This window comes from Anas acuta, chromosome 16 (assembly GCF_963932015.1).
Source record: "Anas acuta chromosome 16, bAnaAcu1.1, whole genome shotgun sequence".
NCBI lineage: Eukaryota > Metazoa > Chordata > Aves > Anseriformes > Anatidae > Anas > Anas acuta.
In genome coordinates, this window is record NC_088994.1 from 3,030,745 (window position 1) to 3,057,708 (window position 26,964).

General features: G+C 37.6%; 1 protein-coding gene and 1 long non-coding RNA gene across 5 annotated transcripts in view; one reads left to right on the plus strand and one right to left on the minus strand.

The window, feature by feature from the left end:
• The window catches only part of ASIP (agouti signaling protein), a 74,543-nt gene that overhangs the window by 10,939 nt on the left and 36,640 nt on the right, over positions 1 to 26,964 (minus strand). Inside the window, exons 1-2 of one of the 4 annotated variants that reach the window (XM_068700241.1) lie at positions 20,741 to 20,889; positions 54 to 208 (exon numbers count right to left, since the gene is read on the minus strand). In XM_068700241.1, coding sequence (XP_068556342.1) covers positions 54 to 207 — 154 coding nt within the window. In that variant the 5' untranslated portion in view covers position 208; positions 20,741 to 20,889. Of the gene's footprint in view, positions 1 to 53; positions 209 to 12,905; positions 13,886 to 20,372; positions 20,664 to 20,740; positions 20,890 to 26,964 lie in introns of those variants that run through there. The other 3 variants (XM_068700240.1, XM_068700242.1, XM_068700239.1) reach the window with 3 other exon arrangements.
• LOC137865296 (uncharacterized) lies at positions 6,373 to 26,901 on the plus strand. The gene is made up of 3 exons (XR_011101858.1): positions 6,373 to 6,567; positions 24,571 to 24,705; positions 25,414 to 26,901. It is a non-coding gene; the product is annotated as an uncharacterized lncRNA (long non-coding RNA).

Sequence of the window (26,964 nt, forward strand, 5' to 3'; positions counted from 1 at the left end):
TGTACTTTCTGGAAGTGCTGTTCATTTGGCATCGAATGGCAGATTTTACTAACCTACTATGGAGATGGGTGGGAGATCTGACAGGTTCATTTTGCTGTTCCTTGACAGGTTGCGTTCTGTCTTCTCCTCGATTACCATGTGAGAATTAGTAGCTCTGAGCAAATTGTAGCAGAGCAATAGGCTTAGGAAGAGGTTCTTTTTTTCCATCCTGGGGAGAAAAAATCCCATTGTCAAAAAAACAAGATCAGTCAAAATCTGCATGTAGAAGAAAAGCAAGGAAATGAGTCTCAGCAATAGTTTGCTATCCTGTTGATCAATTGTATTAACATACCTTTGACAAGTTTTGAAGACCCTCCCTCTGTTGCCACAACCTTTTAAAGATGATAGCGAACAGAGGCAGAGGCTTTGACTCGTACCTTCAGTGTCCTAGGATGCACCCTGCCTGGTCTCATGGACTTTTCTACATCCCCTTAATTTAAGTGCCCTCTGACTGCATCTTTGCTTGCAGTATGTAGTGCTGTGTTCCTGCAGGCTCTGCCTCTCGGCTCAGGCACCTGGGAGGCCAAAAGCAGACCTGACCTTTGAAAGCTGAGGAAGACATTGAGTACCTCAGATTTTTATATATCCCTGCTCCACTGAGAACCTGAGTTGCTCTCAATGGGCCCAAGGCCTCCCTTGGCTGTGTCATTGCTGGCTGCGTGGATGGGCACCATCACTATCAATAATCATCTGTGGATACATGCAGATTGTGTGGATAGCGAGTCCATAAAAGTACTTTTGCTAATGATGATTATTGATTATATATCCTTGTGCACATGTCCATCCTCTCCCTCTGGCCATAAGTGCAAGGTTGGTGTGAAAAACTTTTTTTTCTGTGGAAAATGTCCTGTTTATCACCTATCTGCTACTGACCATAATCAGAAATCCCTTTTTTATATTTTATTTTATTTTATTTTATTTTATTTTATTTTATTTTATTTTATTTTATTTTATTTTATTTTATTTTATTTTATTTTATTTTATTTTATTTTATTTTATTTTATTTTATTTTATTTTATTTCTTTTTTTTTATTTTTATTTTTTTCTGTTTAGGGTATTTTCAAGACATACCCTGAGACTATTTTTATAATTCTCCTCTAATACCTCTAATTACTGGTATCGGCTCTGTTTCTTCTCCAGCCTACTTATTTTCCCTTTGGCTTTCCAGAAGTTACTCTGGAGGCAGAACTGCAGGTGAAGCTCAGTGGTTACATGTCTGCAGCTTGGGAATTTCATTCATCTGCCCAAGCTGCTGCCAGATGAGTGTGTCTCCCTGATGCCCCTGCGATGCAGGACACAAATCCACTCCCTGCTGTGGCCAGCTGGCAGCAAGAACCCAGTTTTCCCCTTTTATAAAATAGGTTTAAGTAAATCCTTGTTCATCTGCAGCAAACAGTGTAATTCTTAAATTGTTTTTAACCAGAAAAAATATGTGAATTTCTAGGATTAAAATTTTCATAGGTTGCCAATGTGATACATCCAAATTTCTGCTGCTTCTTTAAATTGAAGAAAGTCTATGAAATACTATTGAGTCAAGTCAGACTGGCAAAGAGCATTGGAGGGCTTCTTTCAGTTCATTCTCTTACTTTTGTTCTTCCTTCCAGACTCTTTTCCCTGAGTTTTTTGTTTGTTTTCATTCCCAGGTACAGAGGCCAAGCACCAGGCACTGTCTGTTCTCTAGTTTTTCTGTACCGTAACCACAATGAGTTTATTAAAACAAATTCTGCATGTTGTACAGAGACAAGTGTACAGAGACAAGCCTTTGAAGCTGTTTGTTAAATTTCAGGGAGATTTTAACTTAAGCATCTTCCCAAAGTTATTGAACTCATTCTATCTTTCTTGCTCCCCTACTCTTTTTATTTCTACTTTCTGTTTTCTGGTTCTACCTTTTGTTTCTTTTCATTTTCAGCTATGCCCTATGTCCTGTTGTTTTTGACATGGACAAACCTTAGACAAATGCCTTTCATGCATTTTTTTGTCCTTTTTGTACTCTTTTATTGTTTCCCTACCCTGTTCTCATCATCCCCAGCTCGATATTCCTGAGAAATGGAGTAGAAATTGAATACATCTCCATGCACAGGCCAAGTTTAAACACTTGAGTGCAATACAAAAAAAAAAAAAAATAAATAAAAAAATTCCAAACTTAACAATTTTGGATTTCAAATAATAGGAAAGAACTGGATGTATTGATCACATCATGACAACGACAGTGTGATGCAGCGTGAGGAAAACATGAGAGAAGCAGCCCTAAAGGCTTCTTCTGCAAGGCCAGAGCAGCAGGAGGGCAGGAGGTGCTCCAGGCACGCAGCAGCAGTTCCCCTGAAGCCTGTGGAGAGGCCCCTGGTGGAGCAGGTGGATGTGGGGGAACTGCCACCTGTGGGTGACCCGTGTTGGAGCAGTTGCTTGTTCAGGACCCTTCCAACCCCAACCATTCTGTGATTCTATGAACTGGGAGTGAAGCTACACCTGGGAAGAAGGGGGTAGGGGGAAATTGTTGGTTGTTTTTGTTGTTTGTTTGTTTCTCACTATAGCATTCTATTTTTAATTGACAATAAATTAAATCTTCCCCAAGACAAGTATGCTTTTTTTTGTGATTGTAATTGGTGAGTGGCCTCCCTGTCCTTATCAACCCATGAGATTTTTCGCTGTACTTTCTCCTGCTGTGCTGCTGAGGAGAGGAAGTGAAAGAGCAGCTTGCTGGGCACTTATCAGCCAGCCAGGGTTACCCACAGCACTAATACACTATTATTACATTCTCTAACTTCACGGTTTTCACAGAATCACAGAATTTCTAGGTTGGAAGAGACCTCAAGATCATCGAGTCCAACCTCTAACCTAACACTAACAGTCCCCACTAAACCATATCCCTAAGCTCTACATCTAAACGTCTTTTGAAGACTTCCAGGGATGGTGACTCCACCACCTCCCTGGGCAGCCTGTTCCAGTGCCTAACAACCCTTTCGGTAAAGAAGTTCTTCCTAACATCTAACCTAAAACTCCCCTGGCGCAACTTAAGCCCATTTCCCCTCGTCCTGTCACCAGGCACGTGGGAGAACAGGCCAACCCCCACCTCGCTACAGCCTCCTTCCTTTAAGGTATCTGTAGAGAGCGATAAGGTCGCCCCTGAGCCTCCTCTTCTCCAGGCTGAACAAGCCCAGCTCCCTCAGCCGCTCCTCATAGGACTTGTTCTCCAGGCCCCTCACCAGCTTCGTCGCCCTTCTCTGGACCTGCTCAAGCACCTCGATGTCCTTCTTGTAGCGAGGGGCCCAAAACTGAACACAGTACTCGAGGTGCGGCCTCACCAGAGCCGAGTACAGGGGGATGATCACCTCCCTAGCCCTGCTGGTCACACTGTTTCTGATACAAGCCAGGATGCCGTTGGCCTTCTTGGCCACCTGAGCACACTGCTGGCTCATATTCAGCCGACTGTCCACCATCACTCCCAGGTCCTTCTCTGCCTGGCAGCTCTCCAACCACTCATCTCCCAGCCTGTAGTTCTGCTTGGGGTTATTGCGCCCCAGGTGCAGGACCCGGCACTTGGCCTTGTTGAACTTCATGCAGTTGACCTCAGCCCATCGGTGCAGCCTATCCAGATCCTCCTGCAGAGCTTTCCTACCCTCGAGCAGATCGACACACACACCTAGCTTGGTGTCATCTGCAAACTTACTGAGGGTGCACTCAATGCCCTCGTCCAGATCATTGATGAAGATATTAAAGAGGACCGGCCCCAGCACTGAGCCCTGTTTTGAAAGCATCTTACTAAAATATACCTTTCCATCATCTCCTTGATTGTATCAAATGATTTTCTTATATTTTCAACAATTAAAATGTGCTACAATGAAAATTGTTTCAGAGTTCCCTCTTTGGAAAAGGAAAGCAGTTTGTTGGGTAGCTGAGATATGTTCTATATCTGCAGCAAATTGGCTGTACTAACTTTGAGCAATACTCTTCTTGTGTCTATATCACCTGTTCCTTGATTAAATAAAGAATCATAGAATCACAGCATATCCTGAGTTGGAAGGGACCCACAAAGATCATCGAGTCCAACTCCTGTCTCCACACAGGCCTACCCAAAAATCAGACTTCAGACCATACGACTAAGTGCACAGTCCAAACACTTCTTAAACTCCAACAGGCTTGGTGCCGTGACTACATCCCTGGGAAGCCTGTTCCAGTGTGTGACAACCCTCTTGGCGAAGAACCTCTTCCTGACATCCAGCCTGAACCTCCCTGCTTACAGGAGATTCAACCCTGCATCAACCCTGCTTACAGGCTGCCTGAGGTTTCCTGAGCACAGTTCAAAGTGACAAGTGAGGCACCCAGTTAATCTACACAGATTTTTCATGCAGGAATACACAGTGTCTACCATGACTTGGTTTAGATATATTTAAAATCCCCGATTCACAGATCCTGTGTTTATTACTGTTATATATAAATCAAATCATTTTGATCTCTCTATGTGTTTATATAAGTGGCGGATAACTCAGCACACAGAGACTCTCGCAAACTACACTGAGTTTATTTTCATTTTCTGCATCTCCACTGGTCTGTCAAAACCCTTGTAATTATATAACCCGTATGCCACACAGTTTAGAACAAAATCACTTGAGCTCAGATGGGCTGAAAAGGAAGAAAATAAATTTCCATTTTGAGGATTTTCAACTGAGCCCCTGTGCCGTAAGTTCATCATAGCTCAAATCTTAGCATGGTAATAAAGTGTGAGAATCAGTCTTTACAGTAGCTAGAATCTATGGCTCAGTGGGTTTCAGAGATCAATTGTGTTGGGATTGGAGTCCTATTAGGAGAGAAACTTGTCCATTACACTTTCTATAACTCACTAAAAATTTCACTGCTTGCTCTCCTCCCTGCTATTGCTCATTCAGAGCCTACTAGAGCCATCTCTGTCTGCTGCCTTCATTGATCAGGATGGAAAGGGCAACAAACAAAGGTTTAAATTATGGGAGAAAAGATTTAAATGAGGTATAAGGAAAACCTTTCCAATGTTTGTGATAGGGAAATATTGGAATAGCTTGCCTGGAGGTAATTATGCATTCTCCAGAGTCAGAGATATTGATGAATGAATTAGACACAACTGTCAGTCTGGTCTGCTGTATCATTTCTATTTAAAACTAACACAGATACAATTAATGAAGCAGGCAAAATTACACTCTCTTCAAAACTAGCCAGTGTGATGGTGTGTGTAAAGCAAAGAGATGGATCCTCATTTCACATTTCATACAGATGCTAGATACTCTAAGTGAGGGTGGAGTGAATTTTAAAACTGAGAATAGTCTGTTAATAATGGAAACACTTAGATACAACTAATATTGAAGGAAACAACTCTGAATGACAGTAGCTGTTGTTCCAGTAAAGTGGAGAAGGCACAAGCAATCAATAATTTTAAATTTGTAGTGATCAGCATGAACTATGGGGTTCTTGTAAACTGTTTTATGGATACTACCTGTCATGTGGCTGTTAGGCTTGTCACTGTATGTTTATATTAGATTTAGAAGTGACTATTGAACTGACGATTTAGAAGAGCTCTTGAGAAAAAAGTCAGAAGCTGCTACAATAAGACCGAGTAAACAATATGCTGTTAAATATTTAGGGGAGAGCAGAGTTGTAGTGAAGCTACAGGCTTACAAAACCAAACAGGACCACTAAGATCATGTGGTCTGATTTATTCTGTGGCAGGCCATAGACCCTGCCTGGATTACACTGCTTAATTCTTAATTAAACTGAGTGATAAAGATTCTGGTAACTTGTTTATCTGATTGGATCAATTTCATTTTCCAGGACCTGAGTCCTTCTGAACCTTTCTCTTCACTGTAGAAATGTTTTTGTTTGTTTGTTTTCCCTCCTAAGAGATGGCTAGCTGAGCAAGTAACTTTCTAATATTCTTCTGGCTCAGCTGAACAGGTTGAGCCCAAAGAATTATAAAATTATAGAAGAAGTATAAATTACTTTTCTCACAGTACTTCAGTTATCCACGTGGATATATCCACTATTCAGTTATCTATTTTTTCATTAGAAGCAGAGGTAGTGTTCCTTTAGTGACTTTGCTGATGACAAGGGATCTCCTTACTCTGCTCTTGTTTTTTTGTAAATCAAGTTTTCTAAGTCCTTTTCCAGTTTTTCTTAGATCTGTGTCAAACCAATACGATGGCCTTATTATCCATGTAATTGTTTAACTATAAGAAATTATTTAGCTGTTCCTTGACTTACTGAAAATGTTTCCCACCCAGCTTCCCCAGTTAACAGATAGCACTTGCTTTAGATTGGTTACCCAGTCTCCCTTCAAAGAGGAAAGGATTCTGCCAGTATAGGGTGAAACTGTGGGGGTGTGGGGAGATGGGTGAATGGGTGAGCAGATTGATCAATTGCCAATCAAAGCACTGACTACAGAAGGGACTCCAGCTTCTTGCCCTAAGGATTTCAGGGGGAGGGAGTGCTCCTCTTTGATGCTGAGTTCTCCTCTCAGTTACGAGATACTCCCTGCTTGTAAGCTGACCTGTTAAATGCTTTGTGGTAAGTTATTTAGACTGGTTGATTTAAAACACTTTCAGTACCTGTCTTCTGAATAACTGGTGGAATGTAAAGTGTGTTTTAATGTTTTTTCTTTTACCCCAGTAGTAAATTTTGTTTTGTTTTTTAATTTTGCTTGTATTGTTTGTTTTATTTTTATTTATTTATTTTTTTTTAGCTGATGTTATTCTCTCATGTAATAGATACAGATCAGTGGGGCTCTTCTCCCTTGTTATCTATGAGCCCCATTTAGAATCTAATCTGCCCACAAAGGCTATCATTTTTCTTCCTGTTTGTAAGTAATTTTAATCTTCTACTTTATTATTACTAATAACAAGTTATTATAAAATCTTCTTTTAATTATTATTATTTTTTTAAAAAACAACATTCTGATTCTCAAGTTATTTTGAAGTCCAGGGGCAGGACTCTTTGTTTGAAAGCATGCTCCTGCCTCAGAAGATTCTAGTCATTGTCTAAAATGTTCCTTAAAGTGTTCTGAGCTCAATTTCTGTTTTGCCTAGCTTATTTGGGAGAAATATATTTTTTTCAGCTCTATGTAATTGTGTGTCTTCAGAAGGTGGAAAATGGGGAAAGTACATGTCTTTGAAGAATGCAGGAAGGCAGAAGCTGTAAAACTATGTTTGCTCTATTTTCACTTTCTAGAGAGACTAATACATGAAATTCTCATTCACTTATTATTTTCTAAAAGTTCACATACTGCTTTGATTAACAGACATGATCTTTTTGACAAGTCCCTCTATTCCTTCCTTATGTGTGGCTATGTCAGAGTCTCTACAGGTCTGAGTACGGGACTTTTCCTATTTCTATTCCATAGAGAACCTGTATTGTTTTAGATTTGTGTGCTGGTTTTACTCTCTTTGTATATTCTGGAACAGATTGACTTTTATGTTACAACTAAGACATCTAAGTGGTGATTTTATTTTTAAAGATCTGAGTTATGAGATACTTAACTTGTGACTGGTAGAAGATGACATTGGATACTTTTCAGAAATCATTTGGGCAATTATAATCTTCCTGGTGATGATGGCAAAGTGGTAAATCAGAGCAATGATCAAATTATATCTAATAGTAAAAATGAAATAAAATAGCTCTCTGGCTTTTTCTGTTGATTAATTTTGAGATTTACTTGAAAATCAGAGGACAGAGAGCTTCTATTGGGAAGGTAATGGAAGACGTGTTCAGAGTGTAACATGATATCTATTTGCAGTGGATGGAAAGCAAAATGAGTAATAACAGATCTACTGCTAGTAGTAGCTTCTATTGTGTGGTACGTGCATAGAAGATTGAGGTTTCTAGACATTCCTCCAACATCTAAGCAAGGTTATATTATCACAGCTATACTCTGGACAAATAATGGCAGTTGGAACCATTGGAGTTTGCTGCTACTTAAGGTAAATCATTTGTTACAGTTATGTACCCTTTTAGAAGTGAGAAAATAACATTATGACTAACTTTGCCTGTGTGTGGAGAAACCTAGCATCAGTGAGTCAGACAGTATGCCATATGGAAGAAAGACGACGGAACAATCTCTGGTATCTACACAAGATCAACAAGGGATCTGAACTGTCTCTACAAAGTGCTTCAAGGCACGGCTTTTTTTTGTAGAAGAAGGGAAATCCATGTGTGCCCCATAAGTGGTAAATGGGGATGAGGACAAATGGCTGAAATATGTATTAATTGATAAACTACCCACAGAAAAACAATGTTTTTGAAATGGGGAAAAAAATATAGTCATGAATCTAAGGGAAAAATAAGCATTATGTTTTAAGGATGGGGAGATTCTCTTCTGGAAAGCAGTGAATCAAAAGGTTTTGGGAGTTGTGGTGGAAAAGAGCTCCCGGTGTAACACAGCGGTCAAAAGCACGAATGTAGCACTTGAATGAGAAGAGAGGACTGACTTCAATAGGAGAGAATATTTATTTGACATTGGTATGGCTATTACTGGAAGACACTCCAAGAAGAACACTCATTGAGTGGAAAGAGTTTGGATAAAACAAAAATGATCAAAGGAATGGAAAAGTATGTCTGAAAAGAGCTCTTGAAGCTCAATCTGTTTAATATCAAAGAGAAACTGTAGAGTGTCTCGATCACTGAACATACTTGGTATGGACAGGGGGGGAGGGAGTGACAGAAGACTTTTCGAGCAAAATGGCAAAGATATAATGAGATGAAGTCATTAGAAATAGAAGTCAGGTCTAAAGTATTTCCAAGCTCTTGACTATTCTGGTTCATTAATAATTATGTTTTAGAACAACTGCTCAAAGGTTGAAATGAGTTTTCTACTACAAAGACTTAAAACAATACATATATACTTTTTCTTTGAACTAGGAAATGAAAATTCCAAGCAAAGCTGCTGGTATTTGCATCATTGTCTGTTATGGAGTAACTACTAGTGAGACCTTCACTTTTATTTGTCATTTTACAAGTGTCTGAATCTGTGCCAGGAGTAGGAATATTCACTTCAGCTCGGGCATGCAAGGGGTACACTTCTTGCTGGTAATCTTGGAGACAAAAGTGCTGTGTTTGCTGTTATTGCACTGCCATGCTTGGTTTTCCTACTGGCTTGGTTTTCCTACTGGCTCAACATATATCCCCTGTTATTTATTTCAAAGTGTGGTGTTTTACTTTTTTTTTTTTTTTTTTTTTTTTTTGTTTTTTTTTTTTTTGTTTTTTTTTTTTTTTTTTTCCAAACCCTGTGATCTCTGAAACCCCTCTAACTCCAGGAAAATAGATTGTTTTTGTCTTGAGCATCAGGCTTTGAGTCAGGCATGCTGAAGGAGCATGCCTCTGAATCCTAGAGGACATACATTGAGAAAACAAGGTAAACAAGCTTTGAAATTTAACACTCAAAAGATTAAAAAGTTTAGGGCAAATCCCTAAATAATACATGTGTGCGTATACATTAATTTTTTACTTTGTTTGTATACTCTATTCCCTCAAATGCAAACTGTATTGTTTGCAGATGATCTGCCTGGAGCTGCTTCTCTGCCACAAAAAGAAGATAGACAATAAGTCTCTTCTGATCCAGCATGGTTTGGGATCTGAAAGGTGTCTGTATGGATTCTTTCTAACTTTTTAAAACTGATCACAGGCATGAGCTGGATCTGGTCAGCGCAGAGCTTTATTTGATTTTTATCAAATGTCACAACTGATGATTCAGTGTGGGTTATTGTGTGTGCTTCCTCTCAGTAGGATTTGTCACCTTTAAAACATTTGTTTTTTAAGCAAGTATATTACTGCTACCTATAAACGTGTCTCATTGGCGGCGGCAGCCTTTGTGAGGGCTCTGTGCTGAAAGAACGTACCCACTGCCATCGGCTGCTGGCTTCTGCAGCCTGCTCTGAGCTCAGCTCCGTGTGGCAGGGTTGCTTTACACTGGTGTAGGAAATACATCAGTGGTGGATGTGTGGCAAAATCCACTAAAAAGTATGCTTTACAGGCAAAAAAAAAAAAAAGCTACATGTTTATATGAGTACTTTCACACATCTTAAACTGAATACTTCTATTGATGGGATGAAACCTTGCTTAATATTTTGCTAAATGGTGAAAATGATCATGTTAAATAGATATGAAATGCTTAATTAAATGCTGTTATTAATATAATGGTTTCCTTAGTATTTGTAGATGAGTGACTTTTTTGTTTTTCTGAGATGCTTTTTTGCCATGAATTGTTAAAAATACAGATAAGTGAGTGAAAAGGTGTAGTTAGCCCTGCTGGAGCAGGGCACTGCTCCATCCTGCCTTCTGCTTCCTTAGGTCTCTTTTATTTAATATGAATTAACCCACAGTCAAAAAATATCGAAAAAGAAAGTGTGATTTGAAAAATAATTTGCGACAGCTATTCAATAAGTCAGTGGCTTTTTCCATTAACATTTCTTAAAAACAGCAAATTAAAAACTTCTTAAAAACAAAACAAAAAAAAAAAAACAACACAATGAAATAAATTTCCTATGCAGTATATATACAACACAAGCACATATATACGCTTAATTAGCATGCTGTTAATTATCTCAACAAAACTTTTAGTAGATTTTTACCCTGAAAAGTACAGAGAACTAATTATGCATGTATGTCTGCATGAGTTTGAGTATCTAGATTTTTGTCATGCATAATGGATCAAAGGAAATACTAACAAGAAAAACCTATACTGAAGTTGGCATTTTTTTCAATTTTTCAAAATGAATAGTTTTTTTCTTGCAAAAAATGAGAACTGCATCTTTTTTTTTTTTTTTTTTTCTTCTGGTTATCTTCCCTAGCCATGATTGCTTTTCTGTTTTCATGTTTGAGCTGGAATACTCACTAAAGCTTTCTGAGCCTGTTTCAATATAGAAGAACAATTCCCATAGAGTGGGAGATGCATAGGGAAGTGCAGCCTTAATATCTGGGAACCCAACAAAAATGCACGTTATTTGTAAAACAAAACAAACAAACAAACAAAAAAAAACAAACACAACAGAACAACCAAAAAAAAAATAACATGTAGCCTGCAAAGAGCTTTTGAGACAAACAGTGAAAACAACTGCCCAAGACGTTATGAGGAGACTTCAAACTATCCAAATAAAATGCCTGCAACTATTAAAAAAAAAAAAAAAAGTCAGATTCTACAGTCAAATACTGTCTTTAAAGAACTCCTCCTGTCTCAGTCAGAAGTCTTTCTGATATTAAGATGGTCCAGAAACTATGAAAATATCAGAGAAGCAACAAATTCACTTTTGAAGCTGTGATAAGCTATTACTTTCATTGTACGGCTAAAAATCAATAGAAAAAATAGCTGTTTAATATACAAGGAGAAAGGAAGGGGAGAGGAGGAAGCAAAATAAACAAACAAAAATATCAGGACAGCAGTAATGAATGCATCTCATCAGGGAAATATCTGTACATTTCATTATATTTCTTAAACTGAAGTCACTAAAAATCAACAGAATCAAATTGAGAAGAAAAGTGCTGATATTGCAAATGGCAATCATAAATAGTGTCTACATGCAAGCAACAACTACTTTAATTTGCATAAATTATATCATAATATTATGAACAAAATATATTTCCTATATAAAAGATATTAAAATATATAAATACCATTAATACTAATGGTGGAACACTAATTATGAATACTACATGCTATAGAGAGAACTTACAGAGCAAATTAGAAAAAGAATTACAGTCCAAAGTTTGAAGAAAAAAGCATTACTGTCCCCAAAATAAAATCTAAAGCCTTAAAATCATTCAGAAATTATAAAAGCTTCAGGAAAATAAAGATTTTAGTGTTATACAGTAAGTTTATTTGTTTCACGTGAAGGACAAAAATTAAAACTCTAGCCAACTTCTTCAAGCAGTGGAGAAATACAGCCTCTGAAATGTACTTAACATTAAAATCATAATACAGTAGTGCATAGAGATAATATAACATTTAAAATAAAGAGTTTCAGAAAAAACTTAGATATATGTCAACTAAACTAAAGCACAATTTGCAACAAAACTCAAAATACAGATAGATCAAACAGAATCAAGGCACTCTAAACCGCCGACGATGCTGAAAAGGAAGAGTTTGAAGCCAAACACAGAATGGGAGAAAATAACTGCAAAAGAGCAAAAAAGTAAAATATCAAAGACAGTTTAAGAACTTCGCTGCTTCCCACACCATGAAGATAAATTTGCACGACTGGTAAGAATGTAAAGGAAGACAAATATCTCTGGTGCAATGTAGCAGTAAAACGCAACCTTTTACATCCAAACAATACAGTGGAAGTCAAATGCCCTGCAGAAGAGGTTAAATATTTTGGTCCTACCAAATTAGCAAGCTGTTATTCTATTTATCAGGCTCAAATGAAACTTAAAGCAGCTGTTCTCCCTTGTTCTGCTGATCTGCAGAGAATATAGGCAAAGCTTTTGGAGTTGCTTTTAGTCCCCCTTTCACTGCTGAGCAGCCTGCTTTTAAATATCACCTCCTCCCAAAGCGGTGAAAAAGTGTTTTCCATGTATTAGCTGACAAAATTATAACCACAATGGACAGGCTATTCTTTTCTACTTGGATTTCTGCTTCTTCTCAGTCCCTTTTTTTTTTTTTTTTTGAACACCCTTCTCTGTTTAACTGTTGCTCTGAAAAAAAATCTGTTGGAAAGTTGACCCTCAGCTCCTCCTTTTTCTTCCCATTTGAAAACCAGGGGGACAGTCCTGTTGCAGCACTCTTCTGGCTGAGGCATTTTCAGCTGATGGCAGCAGAGAAAAGGCAGCTAGGGGTTATTTTCTGTCACTCAGGTAGAAACAGTTATGTAATGGGAACAACTGAAAAGACCTGCTGGTAGAAATCATGCTCATCAGACCTTATTCAGGGCCCGTTCCTGCAAGGGTCGGTCTCGGGCAGCCGCATTCCCTGGAGGGATCATTGCAGATGCTGGGTATGTGTGTGAGCAGATCTGCAGCAGTTGCCTGAATGTGATAATAGCGGTGTCTTAAACTCTGCTGCAATGAGATAATTATAGCTGGAGCAACAAAAAGGAGCAACATAGTGGAGGAAAGGTGTTTTTTGTTGTCTGTGTGTGCATGTGTGTTTTAAAATGTAATAACTGCATGTGCAAAAAGCAGATGAGTTTACCAGAAGTGGGACACAATTATTTGAAATGTATCAAATGTCCCTCTTTAATTTCAAAGCTATAATTTTGCTTTCCATACACCACAATTGTACATTGTAATGGTATATTAATACTTTATGCTGGCTATTTTACAGCCATGTGTGCTTCACGTGTGCCACAAGGTGTTTTTGTTTTTTATACCTACTTGGTTGAGTTCTGTGCAATGGGATAGATGGAAATAATTAATCATGAAGATATTTAGCCTCTGACAAAGCTGCAGCCTAGGGCACCGAGTCTTGGTTTAGAATAAGTGACAAAGTGTCAATAGGTTTTTGTATGTCGAATGGGGTGGTGGTGGTGGGGGGCTGATATATGAAATAAAGTCATGTCTCCTTTTGTCTCTGTGTGATTAACAAGCCGTTTGTGAAGGCAGTTGTTCACTGTTCCCTCTGGATCTCATAACACAGCAAGGATTATTCCTGAATAGGAAAAATACCTCCTTTGGCTGTTTTTTTCTTTTCTTTTTTTCTCGGTATGTCTCCTAGAACATAGCAGTTTAGGTGAGAAAGAACGCACTGAGATAACATGAGCTGAGGTTGCAGGTTTATAAACATTTGTAAAAAGCATGGGGAGATGGGAATTGCTGGAACAACTCTGCACACACCATGTGTTGGAAAAATTTGCAAAAATCACGAGTTTAAAAGAACACTTTGCTGACTGCAGCCATGTATTTGCTTGGTTTAAAATACTGCACTTGTATTATTCTCTTAGATGTGTTGTGGCTGATTTTCTAAGAAACTACTGTTACTAGCAGTATTGGATGCCTATTCCATTATAGGCTAGTTTATTAAAAAAAAAAATAAAAAAATCCTTGGTTTCTGGAGATTTCACATTTCCCCAGTGTTACAGTTCTAGTTTTCCTGCCCCAGAGTGAACCATAACAACAAAGAGGTCAGGGTTGTGCCATTTAAAAAATAAAATAAAAATAAATATATGACACAAATATGGAAGGTAAAATGCTGAGGGTACAAAAAGCCCATAAACATGTACCTTAACAGATTGCCAACACAATTTAAAATAAAGTGAGTTAGAATATTTAAACACTTAAAAGTGACTATAGATTAGTATACTTTCCTGATTCAAGGTCACGTTATTTTGAAAATAAAGCCATCAACAGTAGTTGTAAAGTCACAATGCAAAAATTCCAGGTTTACATTAGGGTAATTAGAACCGGAGAATAAAATTTGACCAAAACTCAGCTTTTCACAGAAGACTTGCATAAACATACAATATCACCAAGCATAAATACGGGGTATCATTAATTGAAGCAAACTTACGGCGCTGATGTAGACTTCCAGCGTTTAGATTAAACCCCACGGGGGTGGGGCAAGGGGGTTTTTCACTTTTTTTTTTTTTCAAATGGAAAGACTTTAAGTCAATGAAAACCTTCTGTATCCAAGATGTCTCTTTTGGAAGAGCAGTTGACGAAACATGTTTTGCTCTGATATTGTCAAACTAAAATCTCTAAGTGCAATCAGAGTAATAACTATGGATTTAGTACTCATATCATAAAGGAGTAAGAGGCAGCTATGCCTCACATTTATAACATGACTTTAACTTAAAGCTAATTAATAGCTTTTTACTAAGATGTGTTGCTTTAGTATGGCAGTAATAGCTCATCATCGTATTTTTTCCCCCTAAGTTTTTTTTTTTTTTTTTAATGGGAAACCAGCTAATTCTGGCCAAGCCACAGTGCTTTGGAAGCCGGTAGAACCTTTTAAGAAGCTGGCCAGCTGGCAGTTAACTAGTTATTTGTTCAAGCTTGTGTATGATGCCATTATTTGTACCATGGAAATTGGACATGTGTGGCAGTCTCACATGTGTAGGCTGTTTTGCTTGCAATCCCTTCATTATCTAATTCAAAGTTAGTTTCTCCATTTTGGGTTTGAAATGTGTGTGTAGATAACTCTACACAGATTTTGTGACATCAGTTTAGGCAACTTAGTCCAGATTGGATGTTGCTTATCTGTTTTTACAGACAAAACGTAGCAAAAGGTCTTCAGAAGCCATCACGTTTGTTACTCTGTCAGTAAAATGATATCACAGAACATTTGGGGATTGCTTTGTTCCTGCTGAAGGAAACAGTGCACAACCTTCCCTTTTCCAAAAAGCATCCAGAATGTTAGCTTGTCCTGGAGCACTTAGGCACTACCCTCCAACAGTATCTGTACAAAGGAAAAAACGTGTCCAGCGACCAGAAACATGGGTGAAAGATGTCTTCTGTGTTACTGAACATGTTTGAGATGCTCGAGGAGCGATGCTTGAGGCAAAGAGAATGATCAAATGTGCAGTGTGGTGAAGGTGAGAAGTAACCTAGGACAGTGGGAGGAATATAGGCTGACATTAACACAGTGTATTGATGTTTTCATTCATCCTTCTCTACTTATCTTCAGTTTTGTTGGGTGATGAGTATAAAATGACATAGCAGTAGAACCAATGAGTTGAAACATTCCCAGTTTTTAAAATTGACAATTATCAATTATTACATGAAAAATTTTAAAAGCAACCAAACATTTCAAAATGAAAGAATTTCAATTAAAACTTTGTGCTGATATCTGCAGGGGAAATCTATGGTATCAACAGTTTCCTTTCATTTGAAAACATTGTTCTTATTTTTCCACTTTAAAACTTCAAAACATTTTTTTTTTCAACTTGAATTGAAAAATAGCATAGTCAAAATTTCCCTTAAAGGAAAACCTATTTTTCAGACAGTGCTTTTACCTGAATTAAAGCATGATTCTTCTCTTAGCTTCTATTCCAGCACCAAATCACAAAATCTGTATCTCCTTTGTAAACATTTATGGGATTTAATTTCAAGATAATTACAAACTTTCTCCTTTAAAAAGAAAAAAAAAAAAACAAAAAAAGAAATTGCAGGAATTTGTTTTGTGCTTCTTTGAATTAAAAGTCAGCTGTCACTCTGGAGAGAGTCTTCGATCTTCAGGAGCGTTGGTTTGCATTCACAGTACCAGCCATTGCAACCTTGTGAAAAACCTTTGTGTGCATCTGCATTTGTGTGCATTCTCCTCCTTTCTGTTTGATGTCAGTCAGTTTTTTATTCTTTCCCTGTCTTGCTTATGTTTTCTATTGTTTCCTTTTTTTAAAGAAAAAAAAAAAACAACTTTTTCCTTACTTCTTCCTTCTTTCCATGTTGTTTTTTCTTCCCCTCCTGTACTATCGAATGAACATACTTCCCTATGACACTTATTTTTTCTCACTTCTTTTTCTACCCAACTGTTTCCAATTTTCCTTGACTCTCCAGAGTCCTTTCTCCTTGACTTTCTCCAGACTCTTCTTTCCCTTTTGTTCACTTTTATTTTTTTCATTAGGTTTCATTATTTTTATTATTTTTATTTTATTACCCATACTGTTTGCTCTCATCTGTTCCCCCCATTTTACCATCCTCTCAATATTCTTAGAATTTCTCCTGGCTCCCTCGCCATACCCTTCATCACGTCCCTAATGCAACACTGCACAGCGTGTTCATTCTTTCCTGACTGCCTCAAACCTGCACCTGGTACCCCTCCTCACATGCACATCTTTCTGCAGATGTTTTTGGTTGCATTAGGATGGGGATGAGACAAGGAGTTTTTTCCCCAGTTCCCATGAGGATCTGGAAACACATGTGGTCTGTAGGCCATTCAAATGTGGATCTCTGCAAGGTCCACTGAGCAGTTTGTGGATAGTTATAGATCATATTTTAACTGACCCATACTACCCTATAATGAGGACTTGATGTCTTTCATGAATGTATGAGACCAGACTTCTCTCAGCAACATCTCTTTGATTTTGAGATTGTGCTTATGTAAGAGAAAACAGCCTGGTCTGCCCTTGTCTATTCACATTTATACAATACAAGAATGAAACTTTTTCCCTCAGTTGCAAATGCTTTTATCAGGGAACTATTGCTATTCTGGAAAACTTTGAATGAGAAAGAAGCCTGACATAAAGCCAAGTTGCTGTCGTTTACAAGACTCTCGCTGATTTTAGTAGAAAGAAGGGTGTCCACTTCTGTGATGGTAACACTGGCAGGTGATCTAAGCACATTTGCTAGGACAATCTGGAGGGAGAATTGCCGCTCTTCTCCAAGAGAAGTAACACTTGTCTTTGGACAAGCTCCTTTTCTGATCTAATTCTTACTTTGTTGTTGTTGTGAGTAGATGCAACAAAAATATGAGAAGCAAGAAAATGCACACCTAGCTTTGCAAAAACTCAGTGGGAGGCAGTTTTACTACTACTTCTATGGAGTTGCACAGCTAGAAAATTACTTTCTCCTGTAATAAACTAGGAAGAAGACAGGTCTATTTGGAGAATGATCAGAGAAGCCTTAGCATTTGGAGAAGTGTTATGTGATATGGTGCTTACAAGTGAAATAGATCTGACTTCTGCTTTTGAGTAAAATATTATGAATAGTTGCAGAACACTTTGGTAAAATAATACTACCTTTAAATAATGCCTTATCTTCAGGCTTGAGAGGATTGGTATTTCATAGTTTATCCTTATAGCTGAAAAATCAAAGTATACTATTTCAGTGGAAGCAGTCAAAACTAGTAACATCAACACAGCTACAGGTTAGGACTAGATTTACAGATTAGGCTTATGCAGTAACAAGAAACATCAGAAGTTTGCAATGTTGTCTAACATGGTCATTCCCTCATTCTTTTTCATTTCTATGAAATTCATAATGTAGGTTGTCTTTCACTCCCTTGATCTAAAGTATTCCAGACAGATATAACCGTATGTCTTTATTTGTTGCCCTAACTTTTAGAATTTCCTCCCTGATGATGTACCTAATCAGAGATATGATTTTTACTTTGCAATTTAAATGTTTTATTCCTCAGAGGAAAGAAATATATAGAGTATGATGATCACAGAAATGTTGAAAATATCAAAACATTGTGATTGGAAGAATATTAGGCAAAGTGTTGATTAAAGAGCTTAAAAATAAATCCATGACATCTCGCATTATGCTCATTTAATAAAGGTATCTACCCATCGAGAGTTAATCCCAACCCTTTTTTTTTGTTTCATATTTAATCAGAAAGGGGTTTAATTGAAGGCTAAATGATTCAAATTTGCCTTATAAACTTATTTGTCTTGCTCCTGCTTATACTAAAATCAGCAGTAAAACATTAGAGCATGTGTCCTTAAAATTTATTTCACTTGCCTGATGAATAGAAAGTATGTACAGTATTCATAACAGAACAGGTAGAGTGGGGCATTTGGGATAATGCAGGGAAGAAGGAGACAACAGCAAAATAATCTTAAATCTGGGAGGAATACATTAATTACTGACAGTAATATTTTGTGGATATGTAATTTGTTGCATCTGTTTCAACTCTGATCTTCCAATCAGAGGTTTTCCAATCAGGTTTTTAGGATTGAATCCTTGAATTGTAAGGATTTGGGGGAAAAATATTTTAATTACTTATTGAAGTACCTGCTATATTTCTGGTCACCGCATAACTGATTTGTGGTGCATCATTATGCCTCAAATTGCCAAATATATTCACAGTATACGTCCAATATATAAAGTGAGGTTTAAGAAGTGCTTCAATTCTTACATTCATTACATTAATTCTTTAAATTTTAAATTGCAAACTCTAGTGATAGTCATGACCGTGAAAGGAAAAATAACATTTTAATGACATAGCAGATTTATATCTTGCATTCATAGCTTTATTTATTTGGATTACAGTCATAACACTTGTCGCATCTTAGAGATGTCATGCACTTTGACGGGTGTATTTAAGCATTAGAACAGGCTGCAATGTTAGTGTTTTGGAACCTTCAAAACAGATTCAAATTGTTCTACTACATCTAATTTTTAAATAAACAAATAAAAGGATTTTAAGTAACACATAGAATTAAACTAATACTCCCTCATCTCTCTGTTGCAATGTTTCATATCAGAATGTTCTCAGTAGTTCTTTTCACAATAAATCCAGTACATTTTTGTTGCAAAGGAATTAGAAGGGAAGGGGGGAAAAATAATAACCCCAAACCAACTTTACAACAAACTTTGTGTTGTTTCCTCCCCCTCATCCCCCCACTGTTTAAAGCTACTTGAAGTGAATTGTTGATTTAATTGTAACATAAAAAAATACCTGAACTTGCCATCCTCCCTCAACAAATGGACTTAATGTTATTGGAACCTTGGTAGGATTAACCTTAAGTCATATAAGTCTGAGCTGCTGTCTGAGATTTGCAAAACCATGCATATATGAAACTGAGCATCACATTTAAGCACCTATTCACTAAATTCTTTGAGTAGTCAAAACTCCTACCTTTTGATTTTTCTATACGAGAAAGGCAACTGACATATGGTCCTTATTAATGCCATCAATGTGTTTACAGGGTTCAGAATTCTATGTATACCATGAAAATACCAAAACATCTTGCATAAATCTGAACATATACACTGTAACATTTACAAAAAAGAGTTTCTGTTTCTGAAAGAGGGCAACTCAAAAAAAAAAGGGGGGGGGGGGAGGAAAAAAAAAACAGAAAAACCAAACAAACCCACCACCACCAATCTAACATTCAATTAGACCAGTACTGAAACAGACAACAGAAGTTTGACTCTTCACTATGAAGAAACTTTCTTTTTGTCCAATAACATAGAGTTCGAGGCCAGTACAAGACAAAATTCTGAACACATTAAAAATACATTTCCAAATATCTTTTGATATGCAGTCTAAAGTGTCCAACTTCTGAAGGCAAAATGGTAATATGAAAAAAAAAAACAAAAACAAAAAACAACACTATCTTGCCCATAAATGACAGTTGCAGAAATTAATGTTTTAATTTAACTAAAACTTATTTTCTTCATTTCAATATAATCAGTTTTTATTTCACATAACTGGTGAATAATTATTACCCTTCATGTTTCAACTGACAAGTGTTATTCTTCTCAGAGTAGATGATATACATACATGTGTATATATAAGCAGATTGTTTAAACCATAGATTTCTCTGGTCCCTGCATTTTCATTTTGTCTTGCTAAACAACTCCACATTGCACGTAAAATTCTTGCTGGAACTATATGTCATAAAATATTTCATTGTAATTTAGAAAAAGAATATGAAAGTAAAAATTTATGAAAAAATTATGAATAAAAGTATAACATCCATTTAAATAACAAAACATTTACTCACCTCAGGCATGTAGCCGAGGAGAATGTACTTCCAGCCAGATTTGAAAGTCATAGCAGAAGTGCTGTACATTGACCGGCAGTTCTGGCTTTTCTCATTGCAGGAGACTTCACTACAAGTCAGGTGAAACTAATCCTGGTAAATCCTTTGATTTATCTAAATATTTACAGGTAGCTAAGGTTTTAAGGCCTCTTCTTCTCTTAAAAAATAAGCGACTGACGAAAAGGAGGTAACTGTAAAAGAACTGCAGTAGCACTAAGGCATCCTGGCATTGTAGTAGCCGCCTAAGGGCAGAAAGGACAGCAGGATGTGCTCAATAGATTTTGTTTAGCTGTATTAGAAATGAACTTCCAAAAGTGTTTACTACATACCTTTCTTACTGGTCTTCAGCTGTCTGTATTGTTAATGTTCTGGTTCTGCTTCTTTTTCATATAAATCAGAACTTTCAATCAATGAATTGAAGATGTGAGAGGACTTGCTTATATTGAATATTGAAGTCATGTTGGCAGGGGTGGTACTTTTAAAGGGTTATAATTTTTTTTCCCTCCCTCTCCAACGCAAATGTCAAATAGGACTAATGCTGTCAATTCATGTGGTCCTTTGTATGTACCCAATAAAAGTTTGTACATCAGGTATGCAAGATGTAAAAGACCCGGTATACAGCTCTAGAGGAGCAAGCAGCCAATACTGTCAAAGTGTAACGTGTTTTTTGCTCTGACCTGTTGGTTACTTGTCTTGTGTCTTTGGTATTGGCACCTATTAAAAGTTGAAAGCAAAGACCTGAAGGCTTTATTTGGTGTCCTTTTCATAGCAGGTTCTAATCACAGAAGGACGTCTGTGGGTTTAGTACCTCTCTTTTTGAAGAGGCAGGGCATTTGAGTATCCTGACACTAAAATCAGGCCACTGAACACTTGGTTTCTGTCCTGTGTGTGGTGGAGGAGAAAGGCTGATGAACTCTTGGGGAGTGCAGAGAGAGCAAACACATCTTGCTGGTTCCTTTGAGTTCCCTTGCTGGGACGTCCTGGTTTAGCTCCAGGGCTCTTCTGCCGAGGATTTTGGTAACTTATAGACCTATGTGCAGCTGCGGGCCTGGGGCTGCTTTTCCTCTGCCCCCTTCAGCAGCTTGGAAACCTCTTCCTTCCCCAACAGAAGAGCATTTTTCCTCCCCCTGCCTCCACTCTGCCCAGTCCAGGACCCTCACTGATCCCAGAAGTGCTGCAGCTCTGCTCCAGCAGTTTGCTCGGGAATCACAGGACTGCCAACAGCTAGCAGCAGAGGAGGGGGAGTGCAGCCTGGCTCTAGCGCCTCTTCTTTCCCCACTCCTATCACACTGGTAGCACTGCCACAGCCTGGAGACAGAGAAGAGATGGGACAGGGATGCTGCAGGGTTAAGCATAAAAAAAAAAAAAAAAAGGAAAAAAAAGGAAAAAAAAGGCGCTGACAGCGCTGTGTGCTGTGCAGGGCCTGTCCTGAGCCACAGCCCTGTCTGGCACCTGCTGGCCATGGGTGAGCCCAGAGCATTTTGTACAGTCTGATTCACAAGGTGTTCACCTTGTCCAAGCCACGCTCATAGAAAAAGTAGGTATGGATAATGCTATAAGAATCATACCTCTTTCTCCTTCCTCCTTCTCACCCTATGTCGTGTGAGGGCTGGGAGGGAAGGCTGTTCTTTACAGCTACCAAATGGATGTGGTACTGATGAGAAACAAGGGGGTGATACCAGCACAAGGTATGGATGAGGTTTGGAGCTGTAGCATCCAAACCAATTCCCTCTTCCCTACTGGCTAGGGATATGATATTTTGGTGAGGTGAGTCCTGTTCTGCAAGACCTGCTTGGTTGTTATTCCTTCTGCCTCTGCTAATTGGGGCCTGGTGTAGGTTGCCTTCTGATTCCCTTTCTGCAGCTCTGCCTCTCTGATGTGTGGGGTATTTATTTGAGTGGAAATTTTTATTAAGCAATTACTAAACATGAATAAACATCGTGCAGGCTTAAAAAAAAAAAAATCCTCTTTGGTTGCTTTTTATTTTTGCTAGAGGCATGGCAGTGGTGCTGGGCATTGCACATGGGAAGTTGTGCTTTTCCGCAGTTCGGAATGTACCACACACAGGCTGTGGAAGCATGTCACTCATTGCTCCATACAGCAAATGAGCTATGTAGGCAATCTCTTTCCTCAAGTTTTCACAAAGGGGAAATTAAAAAGCAGAACAACTTCTTGAAGTAGATAAATGCTTGAAGATTGGAACCTTAAAAGCTGTTGGTGAAGAGTGGTTGAAAAGAGTGATGTAAACCAAAACATGCGTTCCTGGGTGTTCTTTCAGTGAGAAGAACTTTCTAGGATGCTTTAGTTGAGTTTTGGAGCTGTACAGACTCTTACACATGTAATCCTCAATAGCTGAAAGTGAGGCTTTCCATAGACACCAATATTCTCTAGCTATGTGAACATTTTGGGACAACCTTGGTTGTAAGCAGTCGAGATAGAGAACTAAGAACAGTTAATACTGGATTTACACTTTTATTATTTTTTTTTTTTAAAGGGAAAACAGGCAATTTGCCTTTTTATTATTTTTATTTCATTTCATTTTTTTTTTTTTTGTATTTTCCTGACATTTTTGCCCTTGTTTTGGTTTATCTGGTTTGCATCAAGCTGAACCTGGCCTAACATATGCCTTGCATATAACTCTGCCAGAACCAGCTGGAGGCTGCTCGCAGTTGCCTGAAACCTCTGATTATTTCAGCTGCCTCTGACAGTGATTACACAGGGAATATTCCCTAGGGAATTTGGTTGTATATTCACCCAACATGCCTCTTTGGTTGTATAATAAAGAAAAATTAAACTGAGAAAGGCACAGACATGTTTTTTGTAACTGAAGCTTTTCAAGTAAAACCTCAATTTTACTTTTTCATTCTTAATGTGTAAAATACAATCTCTCTTCTCTCCACAGGCTATATAGTTTCCTACTGCTCCTTTCTATAAAGCATAAAGATACTGTTTTCTTTTTCTAAAATAATAATAATAATAATTTATATTTAGGTCCAGATTTTTAGGTGATTGAAGTTCATAGGTCAAAATGGAGTTGTGCCATTTTGAACTAGCTGTAACTTTAGACCTGAAAGTACTTTCTAGCCCCTTCAAAATCTGGCTAGTGCATTTGTTCTTACTTAAGCTAAAAGGCAAAGTCTTTATGTATTAAATACCCTCTATTCAAATGTGCCTTCTGATAGTATTTGCCATCTTTGCAGCATTTTCTTTTTAATTTGAATATGTTTAATTAAATAAAAAGCACATCCTAATAAAACATGTATCAAAAATCTTTCTAAGAATTACGCATTCTGTGAAAGCAAGATATTGCAAAAGAAATATCAGTATTATTAAACACACAACAATCCATTTCAGGACCCAGCATAGCTCCTGTTGGTGATTGTGTTTATATGTTTCTTCTCAAAGCTGTAGAAGAAAACTTTTTTTTCTTCCTTCTCCCCTGAATATCTTCTGCTTTCACAGACCTGTAAAAACAGGGTGTTCATATTGGCTCAGTTGCCTGTTTCTGGAACTGGATACTAGACATTCAAAGTGTGTTCTGCAAGGTGGAAGAACACTATCTGGTGAAGATAAAAATGCACTACTTAAAACCAGGATGTTTGATGGGTATTTGAGTGTTTGCCAAATACATATATATGCTCTAGTATTCTTACTCAGCATGTAATTCAGTGTGTTATCATGGTATTGTACATGAATTCAGACTGGAACTCTGTCCAGAGGGCCAGGTATCTTTTCTTGTTCTCCCTGCAGCTGCAGTGCCCCAGCACTGAACGGGGTTTCTTGCAGGTGTTTCCAAATGATTATTTGTCCAGATGAAACACTTCCCAGAAGTATACCTGTCCTTGGTGGAGTCTACGCTAAGAGGTCTTTGGGAGCCTTTCAATTTCTCTTATGAAGTCCTGGCACTCCACCATCAGGAGAGGTGACAAAGGTGTATTAAGCACAGACGTGGTTTGGAGACATATGGCTGTTCAAGTCGTATATTTGAAAAAAACACCTGCAGTACCATAAGAACTTGAGAGTAAATTGAAAACTTTAAAAATAAAATCTGAGTTAAACACATGAATTCTCCTTGCCCTCAACAGCTTAAAGATGATGTAGTTAGAAGAGCAGATGGGCACAGAATTAAGTGACTTACAGATTTGAGTTTTTTCTGTAGGTAGATGACATCAAGAACTTGGCAGACACTGTTGATGTTCACTCAATCAGGCAATTCAGACTGCCAGGAGAACAAAATGATGGCATCCTGGAAAGGAGCAATGCATGGAACAGTGTAAAATGGTTGTGTAATTGTGTAAGTACTATGGGCAGAATGGGCTACACAGCCCAGGGACCTCTCCTACATCTTGTAGCACGCAATACTTCAAGTGTGGCAAATAAGGTTCATTGCCTACAGCTCCTCCTCTGTCTTGATTTACCATATTCCTCTTTATTTTATCCAGATGGTTAAGAGTTATTTTAACTTCTCAATCATGTAGTAATTCATATTACATCAATTTTTTTTATGAACAGAATAGGAATTCCTCTAGTCTCTGAGCTTTCCCTCCCAGCTAAAAGATAACTGGATGCATTACTGTAAGACCTCTTTGAATGGGATGTGCTTCTCTGCTCTCCAGGCTGATTCTTAAGGTTGTAAGTCTTAGTTATAACTAGTGCCAGCTGTAAAATCAAATTTCATTTAATGAAAATACATATGAGAAATGTATGCTTGGTTTCTTTTGTGTGTACGGAAAAAATGTTAGCCACTGCCAAGCAATTAGGATGCTTGTGTGGCTGCTAACAGATCCTCCCTTGGTGCTTTGTTGGAAAAGGGGAAAAACAAAAGTCTCACTCAAGCTTTGTACTGGCAGCTTGAATGCTCAAGCCATTGAGCTGTGAAGTGCATTGTTTTCCTTTATGTAAATGAATAGAAACCATAAACTTTATATGATAGATTTCATTGAATGGAGCTTTCTCAGTTTTGCTGAATAGATAAAGATAATATTCTTTTCTTTCTGTTTAGGACAGGATGCCTGCATTCCAGTTCAGAAAGTCCTAGACAGAAATCTGGGAGTAATACACAAGGACTCATGAACTTCAAATGAGAAGAGATGGGTTTTCATGGGCACAGCTGTCTCCCTGGTGTGGGGCAGTTCTGAGCAGTAAACAACATCTTGATTTCACTGTCCATGAATGTTACATGCATGGCCATTTGCCTGGACTGCAGGCAGGGCAATTAGAAACACTCCTACTGTGCTGAGTGGATTGCTGCGTCTAAGAAGTCTGTGGCAATGACCTAATTTCTCCAGTATCTCTTTCCTTCTTTCCACCCAAACTCAAATTGCAGTGTAAAAACAGGGCATGCAGCCCCACATATCTGAAGAAAAAAAAAACAGTTTTAGTGGAAATGTTCATGGAAGTAGTATTTTCACAAAGAAGCTCTAATTTTATCTAGGTGGAGTTTAACAGTCAAAAATTTAGTCAAGTGTTCTCAGCTGAATCTCTTTGTAAATCTGATGCCTATTACATGCCTATAAAACTGCACACAGCATTTTGTACTACACCATGACTTATCCATGTAGGGTTTGATAGACTGAAGTAATTTTGATCAACTCTTTCCTCTCAAAGAATAGACATTTTCTGTGCTCTTTTAGTTAGGGCAATTATTTTTTGTTTAGCATCACACTATATTCAAACCGTTTACTTTCATTTTTAAATTAATACGAAATCCTTGATGGTAGTTTTATGCTAGAATGATTCTTATACTAGCTTCTGTCAAGGAAGAGATGAGTCTCAAGAACCATGTTTCTTTAATGTCTATCAGTTTGCATTGCTGGGAATTCTATTTCTTAAAATACCTATATTTATTGTATTATACAGTGACTAGGCTTGCTAGACTGATTAATACCAGGGAAAGAGATGAAAGGCTTCAAATCTCAGTTTCTGCAGGAGTTATTGAATCAGCATAATACTGATACTTTTGATATTCAATAATTTCTGCATCTGTTTATTAGTCAAAAAATATATATCTTCTTAAGAATATAATTTATATGACAGAGCTATTGTTCCTCCTTTTTAAGCTTCTGACAGATTTCCCATTTCTAGTGAAAGTTAGCAGTAATTGCAAAGGTACCTGATTAAAATGCTAAAAGATTTTTTTATTTTTTATTTTTTGGCCAAAGCATGTTTCATCTTAGAGGTGCCAGTGTTTCTATGGGAGAATGAGGAAGTACAAAAAAATCTTGAAGACACTGATTTCACTGATTAAGCAGTTATATACAATTTTATATAACCGAAATGTACTAAAAAGAATATTCTTAAAATGAGAGAATGTGTTGATAATTTCAGTCTGTCTTCTCTCTGATTTTTCTTTTAGTTCACAAGTATGGGCTCTCATGGGACTTAATGCAGTTTTATTAATGTTTGGTTAAATAAGGAATCCGTAAACATGGAAGACTGTGTCTAGGCCAGGTAATATTCCCCACAAATAAGAGACTTGTTGAATGGTTGAGTTCTTGTTCTCCTTTATTTACACATTCTACTTGGAGCTGATTCTTGAGTGTCTCTCAGAAGC